The 14,691-nt window shown below is 40.1% G+C and overlaps 1 protein-coding gene across 4 annotated transcripts in view; it reads right to left on the bottom strand.

Moving 5' to 3' along the window:
* Nucleotides 1–2,698: 2,698 nt before the first annotated feature.
* dennd1a (DENN/MADD domain containing 1A) overlaps nt 2,699–14,691 on the bottom strand; it is a 41,865-nt gene continuing 29,872 nt past the window's right edge. Inside the window, exons 15-24 of one of the 4 annotated variants that reach the window (XM_067424482.1) lie at nt 14,306–14,393; nt 14,126–14,163; nt 13,914–13,985; nt 13,590–13,646; nt 13,370–13,486; nt 13,101–13,187; nt 10,800–10,870; nt 9,133–9,261; nt 6,238–6,520; nt 2,699–5,276 (exon numbers count right to left, since the gene is read on the bottom strand). In XM_067424482.1, the coding sequence (XP_067280583.1) occupies nt 4,290–5,276; nt 6,238–6,520; nt 9,133–9,261; nt 10,800–10,870; nt 13,101–13,187; nt 13,370–13,486; nt 13,590–13,646; nt 13,914–13,985; nt 14,126–14,163; nt 14,306–14,393 (1,929 nt within the window). In that variant the 3' untranslated portion in view covers nt 2,699–4,289. The remainder of the gene's footprint in view (nt 5,277–6,237; nt 6,521–9,132; nt 9,262–10,799; nt 10,871–13,100; nt 13,188–13,369; nt 13,487–13,589; nt 13,647–13,913; nt 13,986–14,125; nt 14,164–14,305; nt 14,394–14,691) is intronic. The other 3 variants (XM_067424484.1, XM_067424483.1, XM_067424485.1) reach the window with 3 other exon arrangements.

The raw sequence follows: 14,691 nt of genomic DNA, 5'->3' as shown, positions 1-14,691 counted from the left end.
AAGTTGATTTCTTTCACTAATTCCATTCAAAAAGTCAAACTTGTATATTATTTTCATTCATTACAGACTGATATATTTCAAATATTTATTTATTTTAATTTTGATGATTATAACTGACAACTAAGGAAAATTCAGCATCTCAGAAAATTAGAATGTTGTGGAAAGGTTCCATATTGTAGACAGCTAATTAACTCAAATCACCTGCAAAGGCCTTTAAATGGTCTCTCAGTCTAGTTCTGTAGGTACACGATCATAGGAAGACTGCTGACTTGACAGTTGTCCAAAAGACGACCATTGGCACCTTGCACAAGTAGGGCAAGACACAAAAGGTCATTGCAAAAGAGGCTGGCTGTTCACATCTGTGTCCAATCACATTAATGGAGAGGTGAAGGGAAGGAAAAGATGTGGTAAAAAAAAAAGTGTACAAGCAATAGGGATAACCACACACTGGAGAGGATTGTGAAACAAAACCCATTTAAAAAATGTGGAGGAGATTCACAAAGAGTGGACTGCAGCTGGAGTCAGTGCTTCAAGAACCACTACACACAGACGTATGAAAGACATGGGTTTCAGCTGTCACATTCCTTGTGTCAACTACTCTTGAACAACAGACAGCATAAGAAGCATCTCATCTGGGCTAAAGACTGCTGCTAAGTGGTTCAAAGTTATGCTCTCTGATGAAAGTCAATTTTGCATTTCCTTTGGAAATCAGGGTCCCAAAGTCTGGATGAAGAGAGGAGAGGCAAACAATCCACATGTAAGTGTACACATCCAGTGTAAAGTTTCCACAGTCAGTGATGGTTTGGGGTGCCATGTCATCTGCTGGTGTTGGTCCACTGTGTATTCTGAGGTCCAAGGTCAAGTCAGTCGTATACCAGGAAGTTTTAGGGCATTTCATGCTTACTGCTGCTGACTAACTTTATGATGATGCAGATTTAATTTTCCAACAGGACTTGTCACCTGCACAGTGCCAAAGCAACCAATACCAGGTTTAAGGACCATGATATCCCTGTTCTTAATTGGCCAGCAAACTCGCCTGACCTTAACCCCATAGAACATCTATAGGGTATAGTGAAGAGGAAGATGCGATATGACCCAACAATGCAGAAGAGCTGAAGGACACTATCAGAGCAACCTGGGCTCTCATAACACCTGAGCAGTGCCACAGACTGATCGACTCCAGGCCACGCCACACTGCTGCAGTAATTCAGGCAAAAGGAGACCCAACTAAGTATTGAGTGCTGTACATTCTTATACTTTTCATGTTCATACATTTCAGTTGGCCAAGATTTCTAAAAATCCTTTGTGAGATACTGAATTTGGGATTTTCCTAAATTATAATCATCAAAATTAAAATAAATAAACATTTGAAATGTATCAGTCTGTGTGTAATGAATGAATATAAAATACAAGTTTCACTTTTTAAATGGAATTAGTCAAATAAATCAACTTTTTGAACATGACAGCTGCTGATAGTACTGAAGGAGCTTATATACGCATGTTGTGATAGACATCGTATTCCTATAGCTGATGCGAACTTGACTAACATGACCTTCCAGAACTGACGCTATGCTTGATATGCACAATACTGGGTATGAGCATGATTCAAAATAAATAAATCAATGGGAGCAAAACAAATGTGAAGCTCACCAATTTCACAGGAATATACTGTGCTTTTTAATCATGGCAAACACAAAAATAACATCCAAATAAAGATAAAAAAGTGCAAAATGATAAACAGGATATGAGTTCACATTAGGATACATTCCATGAGAAAATTGTATTTTACACATCAGAAACGCATTTTGATCATTTTTATCTGGCTGAGAGATGAACTCTACTACAATTCAATCAGAGACGTCCAAACCTCAAAGGGTCCTGTCAAAATACAATAGGTGGTCTAACGTTGAAGCCTGTGCTAAGCCATACTTTCAAAACCTGTCTTATATTAGATTAATTTGATGATTTTTCGCTCTCAGAATACAGGGTCACATTCAGAGACGTGCCTCTTTGTCTGTTGTACAGTGACACATTTAACGTTTAACACTAAACACACATTAATGCCTTGCCAGTTATATCCATTTGTGGGGTGGGGGGTTGGAATAAATCACAGATTCAGCTCATTTTAGAGATAGTGAAAAAAATGACATAAAAATACTGCATCTGCTTCAGTCAAAATTGTAATGATACTTTTCAGCATTTTTTTTTTACTAGATATATTAATTTAAAGTCTACTTTTACAGTAGCACTTGATTAAGCTCATACACATTTTGATGTAAATAATGTGAAGTTTTGCATTACAGTCAATGTATTCTTTAGGGTAACTTATAAAATTAGCACCTCAGCTTCCATTCCTGCCAAACATTTGTTGACCAATGAGAGTGTTTGCTGTACCAATCACATATCACCCTAACAGCCCATGTGAACATGTAAAAATCAGCTTTTAACAAAGACAAAATTTGAACCAAAATGTCTGAACAACCCATGCATGCAATGAGATTAGGTATACACAACAAACCTCTCAGCAAAAACAGCTCTGAACTTCCACACACACACACACACACACACACACACACACACACACACACACACACACACACACACACACACGGACCAAATTAAACTCACTCAGTAAGGCCCAGATTAAAAGGCGGTCTAAACAAATTAACTAACAGAAAAAGTGATTTTCTAACAGCTCTACGGGGTGGATACAGAGGTTCAAGAACACTTTAATAACACAAATATCATTAATTTCATATCTTTAAATACAACAATAAAACCAGAGAAGAAGAGACACCAATTCACTCCCTGATGTTCCCTGACATGGACAAAAAAAACACACAAACATGTTTCTTTTGGATTTGAGCATTTGGTTGTACACAATTATTTTCCATGTCAAGATCTGCACAAACAGTGTTCTCCTAATTGCAAGTCTCGGACAAAAATATAGCCAAAAAAATGGCATGAAAATGATCCTCCAACGATCGTGCTGAACTAAACCCAATAAACAGGCACAGTCTATGACATGAAAAACAGCTTTTAGAGTTAGGATTCATTTGAACACACTTTATAGCAGTATGTATGCTTAAAAAGCACAAAACAGATCTATTCGAATAAATACCCATAATGCAGAGTGCACGGCAGTAGCAAGATTAGATGAACAGGTAGTGCTAAAAAGAAAGGTCTGATTGTTCGCTTTATGAAAGCTATAAGTCTATCTCGTGATGCTCAGAATAAAAGTAGATTTCAAACTTCAACAATCAAATCAAAGCAAGTGGACAATTAGCATCTAAAGAACTAAACTATATTGAAATTGAGCAGAACCCAGTTCCAGGTGACCCATTTGAACACTTTTGGACTGACACGCAGGCAAACGGAAGAGGGAAAGCCTGTACTAGTGAGGCGTTCACCACATATTTAATCTTAAAATAAAAAACAACGCACTCTTGATCAGTTTGGTCAAGAGCTAATGCATCCTGCATTTTTGACCTCTAAAATACCTGACCTCTACAGGCCTGTTTATTCTGAGTGCTAACATTGTGCTGCACACACTATGCTCTATGCAGCGAGTAGTATATAGCATGTACTAGGGCGCAATATGTAGTGCAGTATGCATTGTAGTATATGCCGTATGTAATGTAGTGCAAATATGACGTAACCAGCAGGTACCGCAGCCACAACATGTAGTATGCAATGTGCATTTTAGGATGCAGAATGTATGCCCTTGTGTCATGTAGCAGGTAATGTGGAATGTGTAGTCTGCAATCTACTAGGGATACACAATATTTGCATTATTACAATGTACAATTGTTTGTGGATGTTACGGTAGGTTGACAAATTATTATATTTGTAAGGTTAAAAAAAGCTTCTTATTAAAACAGCACGGACTGTTAAGTGAATGTGAGGTTTACTGTGATAAAATCAAAGTCAGTCTAATTGATACTGTTGGGACATGGGTCAATGTTGTATGGTATCTTTAATAGTGTAGTCTGATCCCTATGGGAACTTCACTGCTAGCTACAGAAAATACAGTGTTATCCTGCTAATATGTTTTTCAGTGTTGGTTCATCCGGTTCATTCGGTTGTTATGGGGAATACAGCATTAGCATCAATGTGCATAAGGCTAAGTGAGTGAGCTCGGTGCGAAAAAAAAGCACAGCACACTCTGGAGGAAAAAGTTCAACAGTGCTTTCAGGCCACTAGGAGGCGCAGTCTTAAATACCCACTGGCTCTAAATTTGCAGTTCCTCACTGGTTGGTAGCAGCAGGAGAGGAAATAAATGGGCAGAGCTAGTCGAAAGTTTCCCACCTTCTCCGCAAGTCCTCCACCTTTTTTGGGGGGGGTGTGGCCGCTACGGTTGGTATGGTTGCCATGGTAAGAAGGTCACTAAATGGGTCATGGGGTGCATCTGTGGAGACTTGCGCAGGCTGGCCAAGAGTAGCCGGAGCAGGCGAGTCTAAGAGGCTTGAGAGAGAGCCACTGCTGCTGGAGGACGGAAGAACGCGCCCAGTTGACCACGACCCTCCTGTTGGGGTCACACCCACAGCGGGTGCCTGACCATATACTGAGAACGGGCGAGGAGAGTTGGTGAAGTAGTTGGCACCTGGGGGAGGCATGTAGACTGGGGTGAAAGGGTTACCTGGGGCAACAGGACTATAGTGCCTTTGTTGCGGGTACTGGGACGGTTGGGTGAAGGGGTTCAGTGACACTGGAGGTGGGAATGCGGGCAGGTTTGGGGGGTTAGGTCGAGGAGGTATAGGGGGTTTAGAGAGGGATGGGGCACCCTCGCTCTTTATTGCTCCACACAGCGGGTCCAACAAGCTGAGCAAGTCCTGTTCATCGTTGGTCTCGGTGGGCTTCAACAAGTCTGCCTCAGTTTGTGTTTGGGAGTGAGGAGACATGTTCAGTGCTTGTCGAAACTCCTGCCCTCCAGTGGACATTCCTCCCTCCTTCTCACTGACCTGTTTGACCCCGCGGAGCAGGGATCCCCCGCCCAGCACTGCACCCGGTTCGGGTGTTTTCCGACCTTGGGGACGAGGGATTGTGATACAAGCCCCCTCAGTCTTCTCTCCACTGGGATTTGAACTGTCTCTGCTGGGTGGGCGTGCCTCAGGGGGTTCCAAGGGTGGCACGGAGAGAGGTCTCTCCCAGGACGGTGACACTCGGCCAAACAGCATAGATGGGTCCTCATGTTGACTCCAGAGCTTGCTGTACGGATTGGTGGTCTTAAGACCTGGGAGAGTACGTGTGCGATCACAAGAGCTAAGATCCATCCGCTGGAGAGCAAACAATTAGAACAAGTTTTTAGATGGAGGTCATTAACACAGACAGTTATTTTGTAGTTGCCCGGGAGTGAAAACCACAATCCAATCCTAAAACCATTAAAGGGTTAGTTCCCCCAAAAATGAAAATTATGTCATTAATTACTTACCCTAATGTCGTTCGACACCTGCAAGACTTATTTTTTTGTTGAAATCCGATGGCTCAGACAGGCCTTCATTGACACCCATGTCATTTCCTCTCTCAAAAGACGTCATTACAAAGCCCATCTCAACAGTGACTCTACAATAATTTTATGAAGCGAAGAGAAAAACTAAATAACGACTTATATAGTGATAGGTCGATTTCAAAACAAAGATTCTAACCATTATGAATCAGCATAATGATTCATGATTCGGATCGCGTGTCAAACTGCCAAACTGCTGAAATCACGTGACATTGGTGATTCGAATCATGAATCGATACACTGATTCATAACCGTTCGAAACTTTATTTTGAAATCAGCCCGTCGCTATATAAGTCATTATTTAGTTTTTTTTTTTTTCGCGCAAAAACTATCCTCGTCGCTTCATAAAATGATTGTATAGCAACTGTAGTGAGATGGGCTTTGTAACAATGCCTTTAGTGCCTTTTATGGGTGTCAATGAAAGCCTTTCTGAGTCATCAGATTTCAACAAAAATATCTTCATTTGTGTTCCAAAAATGACGGGTCTTTCGGGTGGTAACAATAATTTAGGGCATAGTTTCTCAAACCTGATTCTGGAGACTAAACAATCTGACCCATTAATTTCAGGTCTTAAATCTCGACAAAGCCTGATGACTGTCAGGTGTTTTTGAATACAAAAATTGTATTCCCTCCAGGAACGAGGTTGGGAAAGAACAATTTAGGTGATGATCTCATGCATTAAATTGTGGCTGTCACTCCCAAAAATGTGTTACATCGTTACATAGTCTAACCTGGTAGTTGAAGTTGGCATGCTGTGGGTCTGCTCGAAGCTCTTCCAAACTCCGTGCAGAACTGAGTGTAGAGTGTGTGCTGAGAGAAGGTTTTGTGGAATTTGTGTTTTCTGTACATTCTGGTTCCCCCTGCTGACTACGAAAGGCATCCTGCAACAGGCTCAGGTCAGAGAACTTGTGTAGCACAGGGCTGGACGGAGCAGTGTTACCTTGGAAGCGCTCTCCAACCTCCTCACCTTCTTCCACAAGCTCCGCCTCTTTTAGAGACCTGTATGGCTGGGGCCTAAGTCACATACGCAAACAAAAACACATATGTGCACAACATCCACGCCACAAAAACACAAAAAAGCACACGCAACGTACAACACATGCACAAACAAGTACAGACACACATTGTAATTTTCATGTTAGATGAGAAGCTGTTGAAATGGGCAGAAAAGAGTTAACGTAATAAAATCACTTTACGTAAATAAGCTGTTGCATGCCTCATCACATCTAGCCATGCAATAAAACGTATTTAAGCCGGCAATAAAGACACAATTAACAGGCCACAGAGTAACTAAATATCATGGTGCACAGTTGCCCCAAAAAGAATTTGGACACTTACAGACAGGGTAGGTGATTTGTTCCAGATTTCCATCAAGCGGCAACCTCCCCCTTTCTGTTGAAGCCAATAGGCGGATCTTTTGTGACGTCATTGTTTATGTTTGTCGTGTTGCATCATGGGAGTCGTGTGGCAAGAAACACCGCTAGATACCTGAAATTTGATTGTTTTGCACGTTTGGAGGAGGATTTAGAAAAGAGGATGGTTCATTCTTGCTGTGTGGTCGATTGTACGGCTCGTTGGGGGCCTGATAAGAAGTTTTTTAGAATTCCCTCCGAAAAGGATAGTGAAAAACGAAAGAAATGGTTGCACGCAATTAGGCGATTGAACCTGGACGCTCCGAAGAAAGCCTGGATTCCTGCAGCTTCTGATCAAGTTTGTGAGGCACATTTTGTTCATGGTAAGTCTCAGTGACTATGTATTTATAGAAGATTGAATAAAAAATAAATAAAACTGAGTCAAATCAACAAAGTCATATGTTCTCGCGTTCTGATTAAAGTGTCCCAAACCACGATCCACAGCCCCCAGACTATAGCCTGACAAGCCAGACCCACATCAAGATGTTTGGTCTGGAAACTCACCATTGACCGGGCTCAATCCGAGGGGCGGGATAAACGGTTGTCTTTTAAACTCCCTCTGCACGCGATAGGATAGCGCTACCACCAACCAGAGCAACGAAGGTGAAACAGAGCTTGTTGATAGATTAAACATTCGCAGTATCCGGTCGGCAAAACTCCAAACACATCTTCCCTTTTTAAGAATGACTTCAGTGCCGTTCTTTGTTCTTTTCTCAGAGAAAAGCTTAACTCCAAGTCTTCCAGAATCGCAGTCAAAGCTGATTCGAAAGACCGCCGCCGTTCGCCAGTTTCTGTGTTTACTAGAAGCACGCAAACGCAACTCGGCCGTCGTCATTATGGCCCCGCCCGCCGACTCTACACACGATGTGATTGGCCCGTCCAGATTGAGAGGAATACAGCTCAGAAGGGTATTGAGAGTTCCTAGACGACACTTGCGGGCAGATTAAATTTGCTGCCGCTAGGGTGCGTCTAGATTTCTAGGCTACCCAGACTATGTTTCTCACATCAAAAAGGGCTATTATGGATCGCAAAACTTAAAAGCAAAAGAAAAGGCTATTCAGCGATATGAACGGACATTAGTAATAATTAGTACAGACGCCATTGGAAGTCTCACACTGAACACAATTGAATTGGTACAACAGTCACTACATTTTCAATAAATAAGTAAATAAGAACACTGATCAATGAAGACTTACCCGGCTTTGCAGTCGCAGTGAGCAGTGATTTCGCCGTTCTCTTTGGCGATCAACCACGGGAGATGCGAATCACGCTGTGACTCTGCTTGGACAGGTCTAACCTCTGCTTTTAGCACGATCACTGCTTTCTGTTTGGCAGAAAAGATCGGCCCAACTTTGCGAGAAACCAAATAATCATAAGCCTCAGACTTTTGAAAGCCTTCCATCTTTCATGAGTGAAGGGTCCAGGGGTTTCTATTAAACAAGAATAAATGTCTCCCCAGCAGATTGGTGGCCAAGACACGGGCGAGTCGGACCAACGTTTTTTGTCATCCCAGATCTCATATGGGCTTTGAATAACTTCAATTTTGTCACCAATACAAATTTTGAGCTTCTCTCCAAACCTCCTCCGGTCTTCAGATGTTAAAGTGCTTATATATTGTGGATTTCGCACGCTAACTCTCTTGAAAGTGCTCGCCGTGTCTTTACAGCCTGCCATACTGTTTGTTTTGTTGCCACACAACCACTCGCGCATGCGTACAAAGATGTCAACAAAGATCCTCCTATACAGAAGTAAACTGCACTTCATCGACTGGCTGCTAGGGACAGGCTCCAGAAGGGGGCAGAATCTCATTGAGTGCCATGTTAAAATGCCCAACAGCAGAAAAAGCATGTTTACAGACTGGTACAAATAGTTTTTTTGGTCTATACGGCTAATTTTGCCCTTCATGACGACTGTGAGGGAGGTGAGTTTTTGGTTTTTCTAGCTCAGAAGTCTTTTGAGATTTTCTAGACTACACTCGCGGCAGATTAGATTTGCTGCCGCATTAAGTTTTACAACTTGAATGTGTTTTAAACAGAATCAGTACATCTAATGCTTCCACTTGGTTTGATATTTTATAATCTAATGTAATGAAATGCATACATTTGGAGTGTGTCCAAATACTTTTAGGGGAACCGTATGTGAAGTCATCAAGTATTCACTTTAAGACAAATAGACATTATAGAAATCAAGGATAAAAACCACTTGAACAGAGACCATTCAAAAGGAGCAGAAAGCAGGAAGTGTTCAGGAAAAGCAGCAATGGAGTCATCATCCTGAGACAGCTCGTCACCCGAAGAGTCCTCACACAGAAACACTGTATAGTGACGAGTTGGACGCACATAACTACAGCGTCAACACGCACGCATACAGAGATGCACAGCAGCAACAACAAAAAAAGAAAGCATGAACATAAATTGGCAGAGACATAGAGAGCCAAGTATCAGGTGTAACCACACACAAACACACAGATCACAAAAACGACCATCCCAGTGTGAAAGAGAACACAAAAGTGAGAGAGAAGGAAAGAGCAAGTGAGACATGCAATCACACAATCAAGACCACAACATTTTTGCTGTGCTAGTAAATATTCAAATATTCAAATATTCAAGGGATAATGCACAGTACAGCCTGCCAGCCTCCAGTGTTATCGCTAACTAAAACTATTAAAAAACACATTTGTTCATTGAAAAAAAAAAATATAAATAGTGTAAAAACAAACATTTCAAAATAAAAATAAATATATATATATATATTTTTTTTTTTAAACTGACAAAAGCACACAGCACAATGGTTAAAAACCTAAGTCAGAATATTGATATAAAAATATAATGGTATATGTGGTGTGACAGGCAGCGGGGCGAGGGACCGCGAGAGCGGGCCGGTGATTAATGTTCACGAGTGCCAGCTGCGTGGCATACCGGTCTCGTCTCGCGGCCATGTGACGGGAGAATATAAGGAGGAGCAAGAGCTGCGGAAGACGAGAGAGGACCAGGCCTGGAATTTTATGTTATGTTTTGTTTATGTGTTTGTGGGCAGTCGTCCGTGAGGGGCTGCCCACGTTTTATTTTGTGTGTTCGCGGGCAGTCGTCCGTGAGGGGCTGCCCGCGGTTTTACTTTCGTTTTGTTTATTTATTTTTGAATTAATAAATGTTGTTAAACGTTCGCCGGTTCCCGCCTCCTTCCTTCCCAGCTACTAACTTCATTACATTAATCACCGGCCCGCTCTCGCGGTCCCTCGCCCTGCTGCCTGTCACACCACGGTATATAAATGATACTAAAATAACACTTCCAGCCACTATTGCAAAATAAAAAGAGATCAGGACCCAGAAGCAAATCAGAGGCATCTTATCAAACCAAAGGAGTTTATTTAGCAATAATGATCAGCTGGCTGTACATTATCCCACTTATTACATTACGATACTAGTCAAAAAACAAAAAAGAGATTCTTGGTTTGAGATTTCAGTATTTTTTTTTAATTGCCTTAAGCTTCTGCTAAATAGTTCACTACAAATATAACAAATTGGCCTAACAACAAGAAAAACACAGATACAATATTACAATATTAGATGTATATATTTTTAGCAATCTGCAACCCAAGTTACTTTTTCCTAAACAAGTTATTTAACATGCATAGCTAAAATATAGCATAACTAGTTCTCTTTCATCCAGCTCTGTGTTTCTTACCAGTTCATTGTTCTTCTTAACGGACAAATATAAAGTTTAGCGATCATTAAACAAAAACATTCTGACTGCTCAATGCCATGGTTGTGGAATAAAATAATCTAAAGAGCCGTGCAATAAAAACCAGCAGAAGCAAAAAGACCATTGGCATTTTGTTTTGCAAGAGCATGTGTGAGAAAAGTTAAGCGTTTAAGTCTTACTGTTCAGGGCTTCCTTCTACCCCAATGTTACTGCGTGGTCTCTTTGCCACCAGAGGACGAGGTGGTCGAGCCTGCAAACACATGCAAAATACATGTTTTAAACAGCATCCTAATGTCTACAAAAGTTCTGGACATTTTAAATCCTTGTACTTGTAGATGATGTCACTGTTAGGTCAGAGGTCAAAATCCTGTAAAATTTAAACAGAAATTTAAACCTAGAGTGGCAGCGAAAGTAAAGCACACTTTAAACCATCTTAAATTGTAAGAGGTTTCCACAATTATCCAGCTCAGTTTCTTCTATACAGATAGTACAAACTGATTTAGAGGCAAAAATAAGCTGAAAAGCTTTTTAAATACACTTTAAACACACCTAGCTCTCAAGGTCCGGAATTAGGGCTCGACGATCATTTCACTCGCATTTTTTATTAAACATAGATCTGTGAACTTGTATTTGGAAGTATGTGTGCGAATAAAAAGTAGGTCCCCAAGGTTTTTGTTAAATTTAAGGTCATAAAAAGCCTTATATATATATATCTTCAATGGTATAACGAAAGCCTTAATTATCATTTTAAGAGGTCTTAAATTTAAGGACAGAAAACTTTAAAACTAATATGGCTTAGTGTGATTATTGGCGATGATTTATTTTTGAGCACTGTAGGTTCAAAGCCTGCAGTTTCAGAGCAGTTTACACTCAATGTATTTATTTCAAACAATTGCTTATGATCTATTGTTGATGAATTATGAGATTGTTTACTTTATGGTGTTTGTATTGTAATATGCTTTAGATGGTTGTTAAAAGTCCATATTTTAGCTGCCTCATGTTTAATTAAGAAGAGTAAATACATTTCATAATAAGAGTCCCAGTGTATTTTGGGCTTGTTTATAAAGAAGTCCTGCAGTATAGAGAACATTTTTGTCTGGTTATTAGTGGTATTTCATCACAAAATAAACTCTATCTTTACATTAATTGAATGTTTAGTATATACATAATTCAACAATTATGAAAGTCCCCATTAAAATCAAATGGAAGTTTTTTGGCTTTTAGTATGAATGTATCTTACTGTTATCTGTAAGCTAGCATGCTCCAAAACAATCAGATTTATAAGACATAAGCATTCAAAACTTACAGCCTATTACTTTCGCCAATATGAATCATTGATTTTGATGCCATAACTCTGCACTTCAGCTTCTCGTCAGATTTTCTGTCAAATCAAATGCCCTCTAGAATCTAAACCGTCCGCCCCCTATATACTATAATAGTTTTCTACATGGAGAATTCCACAGAGTGCACTATAGGTGATAGGGAATGATTCAGACAGAGCAAGTATGCTTTCCATTGGGGAAAATTAAGTCTGGTTTCACGTTATTGTCTCTGCTACATGCACACAGTCTGCTCCGGTCCAGAGACACAATAGCACAGAGCTGATCATGCACGAGTCGGCGCAGACCACAAAACGTGTCAGACCCATTTGTATTCTACACAGAATGCTATATTATAAAGTGAAATGGAGGAGATTAGAAGGATAAACAGTTAGAAAGATTCACTCTGCATTAGAAATAGCAGACGAGTAGCATACACCAACATAAATTACACATTTTTTAAACTGCACGTCCTCAGCATGATTGTGTTCACTGTTATGCTTTAGTATCAGTTTCATATTAGATCTAAAATGGGAATCTAAGCTGTCTAATGCAGCTTTACTGATTTTAACAGCTCTGGCTGAGCTGGGATATAAACGAAACACTCTTAGCCATTTTAAAAAAGGGGATGTCCTGCCCAGTCTTCCTTTTTCGGTGGAAATTACATCAGCACATTAAATAACGCTGTGTGTTTCAAGATGCTTCAGTGAGCCTTTAAATAAATACAGTTTGAATCAAAAATATTTAAAAACTGTGTAGATTTTTTTACTATTTAATACATTATCATTATGCCCTTGAAATTATTTTATGCACTCATTTTTATGCACACATTTTTCAAATTAGGAGCACGTGCTCCTTGGGGAAAAAAAGTAAGTGTCAAGCCCTGAGAAGAGATTGAAACAAGAGGAAACAAGTGTGTGTCGTAGGAAAGTAAGGGCAAACACACATGACAAATTCATTCATGTGTGTGAGTGAGCATTGATCTGTGGAAAAGGAACTGAAGTTAGATCACACAGACATGTAAATAAATACATGCATGCAGACCAACAGTGTCCTGCAGAACACAAATAGAACACACTCCAGTGCAGCAGCCAGGTCAGAGGGGAATTTGTGAGCTCAGGGTGACAGGTCAGAGGTCAGAGGGCAGCGGCATGTACTCACTGGTTGTGTGCTGCGCTGCAGTTTGGAGGGATGGGGGGGAGGGGGGCGTTGTGGCCGCGGGGGCCGTGGGGAAGGTGCCTGCTCAGTCTGCTCCAAACATACAAACATGCACACACTTTTATCTATAAAAATATGGATTCTCTGATACGCTTTCTAAAAATGAACAATCCAACAAAACTAAACTAAACTAAATGGGCTCAAATTCTAATTACTATGTCCATGTTAACTGAAATAACATAACTGATGGGACTAAAAGTCCCCACACCCACCTGTCCAAAATGAACAGTGATTGGACGTCTCTGGTCCCAGGTGAGGGAGTCTTTGCTGTGTGTGGAGGGTAAGTTAGTAGAGCCAGGCTCTTCTGAGTAGCCGTTCTCTGTAAGCTCCTGGAAGTGAATGCGTTTGAATGAGAATGCAAGCACATTTGTTTATGCAAAAACAATGAATAAATGTGTTTGCGTGTGTGAGAGTCAGAGTGAATGTTTGAACCTTTTGTTTAAGTCTACTTTTGACTTCTTTGATGCCCATCTTGGCATGGTCTTTGGCCTGTAGAGGAAACATGAGAAGATCCCTTATGAACAGACGGCACAGAGACATGTATCATAATGAAAAGAAAGACAAATCAGACAGTGTAAACAGAGGAATCTCTTTCATGGAAAAAAAACATAATTCACAGAGGAAACCAGGACATGCATACATACACACACACATATATATATATATATATATAAAGAAAATGATAGAAAATCCCCTCTCATGGATAACACAAGAAGTTGAGAAATAAGTAGCAAGTGTTTGCACATAGATACATACAAATTTGTAAACTGTCTTCATTGCAGGATTTGCCTTTGTCTTCACCGTGTTTAAGATGGCCCCACTGCCCTTCTGAAAGTGAAAGATGGAAAAAAAAACGTCATCAGATCAATTACAGCAAATACACATACTCACTACAAAAATAAAAATATTAAAATCATTACAAATTAACCTTTCCAGCACACACAAAAACAAAATTCAAGAAATGTCACCTTCACTGTGAAAAGCCACTGATATGTCTTATCACTGCCTGTAATTAAAAAAAAAAAATTAAGAGGCACAGACACAAGCAAATTTAAAAAAACAGTAACATATAATAACATTAATTTATTAGCTGTACTGTACCATTGACTCAATGGTACAGTATAGTACAGACAAAGTTAGTCTCTTACCAGCATATTCTCCCATGTTGATCTCCTCCTCAAACTGATCGCTGAACCCTTCACCAGTGTTCAATAGCTCCAGACGGCCATCTATAAACTGCAAACACACACACACATACACTAAAGCAATGATCTCTATGCAGGTGTCTCGCATTAAACTAATTTATTTTCCATTTAAAACCAGCGAAGAAAGAACTCACTAGTTTGAACTGATGATGACTAATTATAAGCATGTAACCCATTACTTTTAAAGTAATTTGTAAAGTAACGCATTACTATTAACAAAATATTTGAGGTACTTTTTCAAATAAGTAACACAAGCAAAAACGATGCACCTCTTGATGGAAATAAATGTGATGTTATTTCCATCAAGAGGTGCTTTCATTTTTGCGCAT

This window comes from Pseudorasbora parva, chromosome 18 (assembly GCF_024679245.1).
Source record: "Pseudorasbora parva isolate DD20220531a chromosome 18, ASM2467924v1, whole genome shotgun sequence".
NCBI classification, from domain to species: Eukaryota; Metazoa; Chordata; class Actinopteri; order Cypriniformes; family Gobionidae; genus Pseudorasbora; species Pseudorasbora parva.
This window is presented reverse-complemented; position numbering and strand designations above follow the sequence as displayed.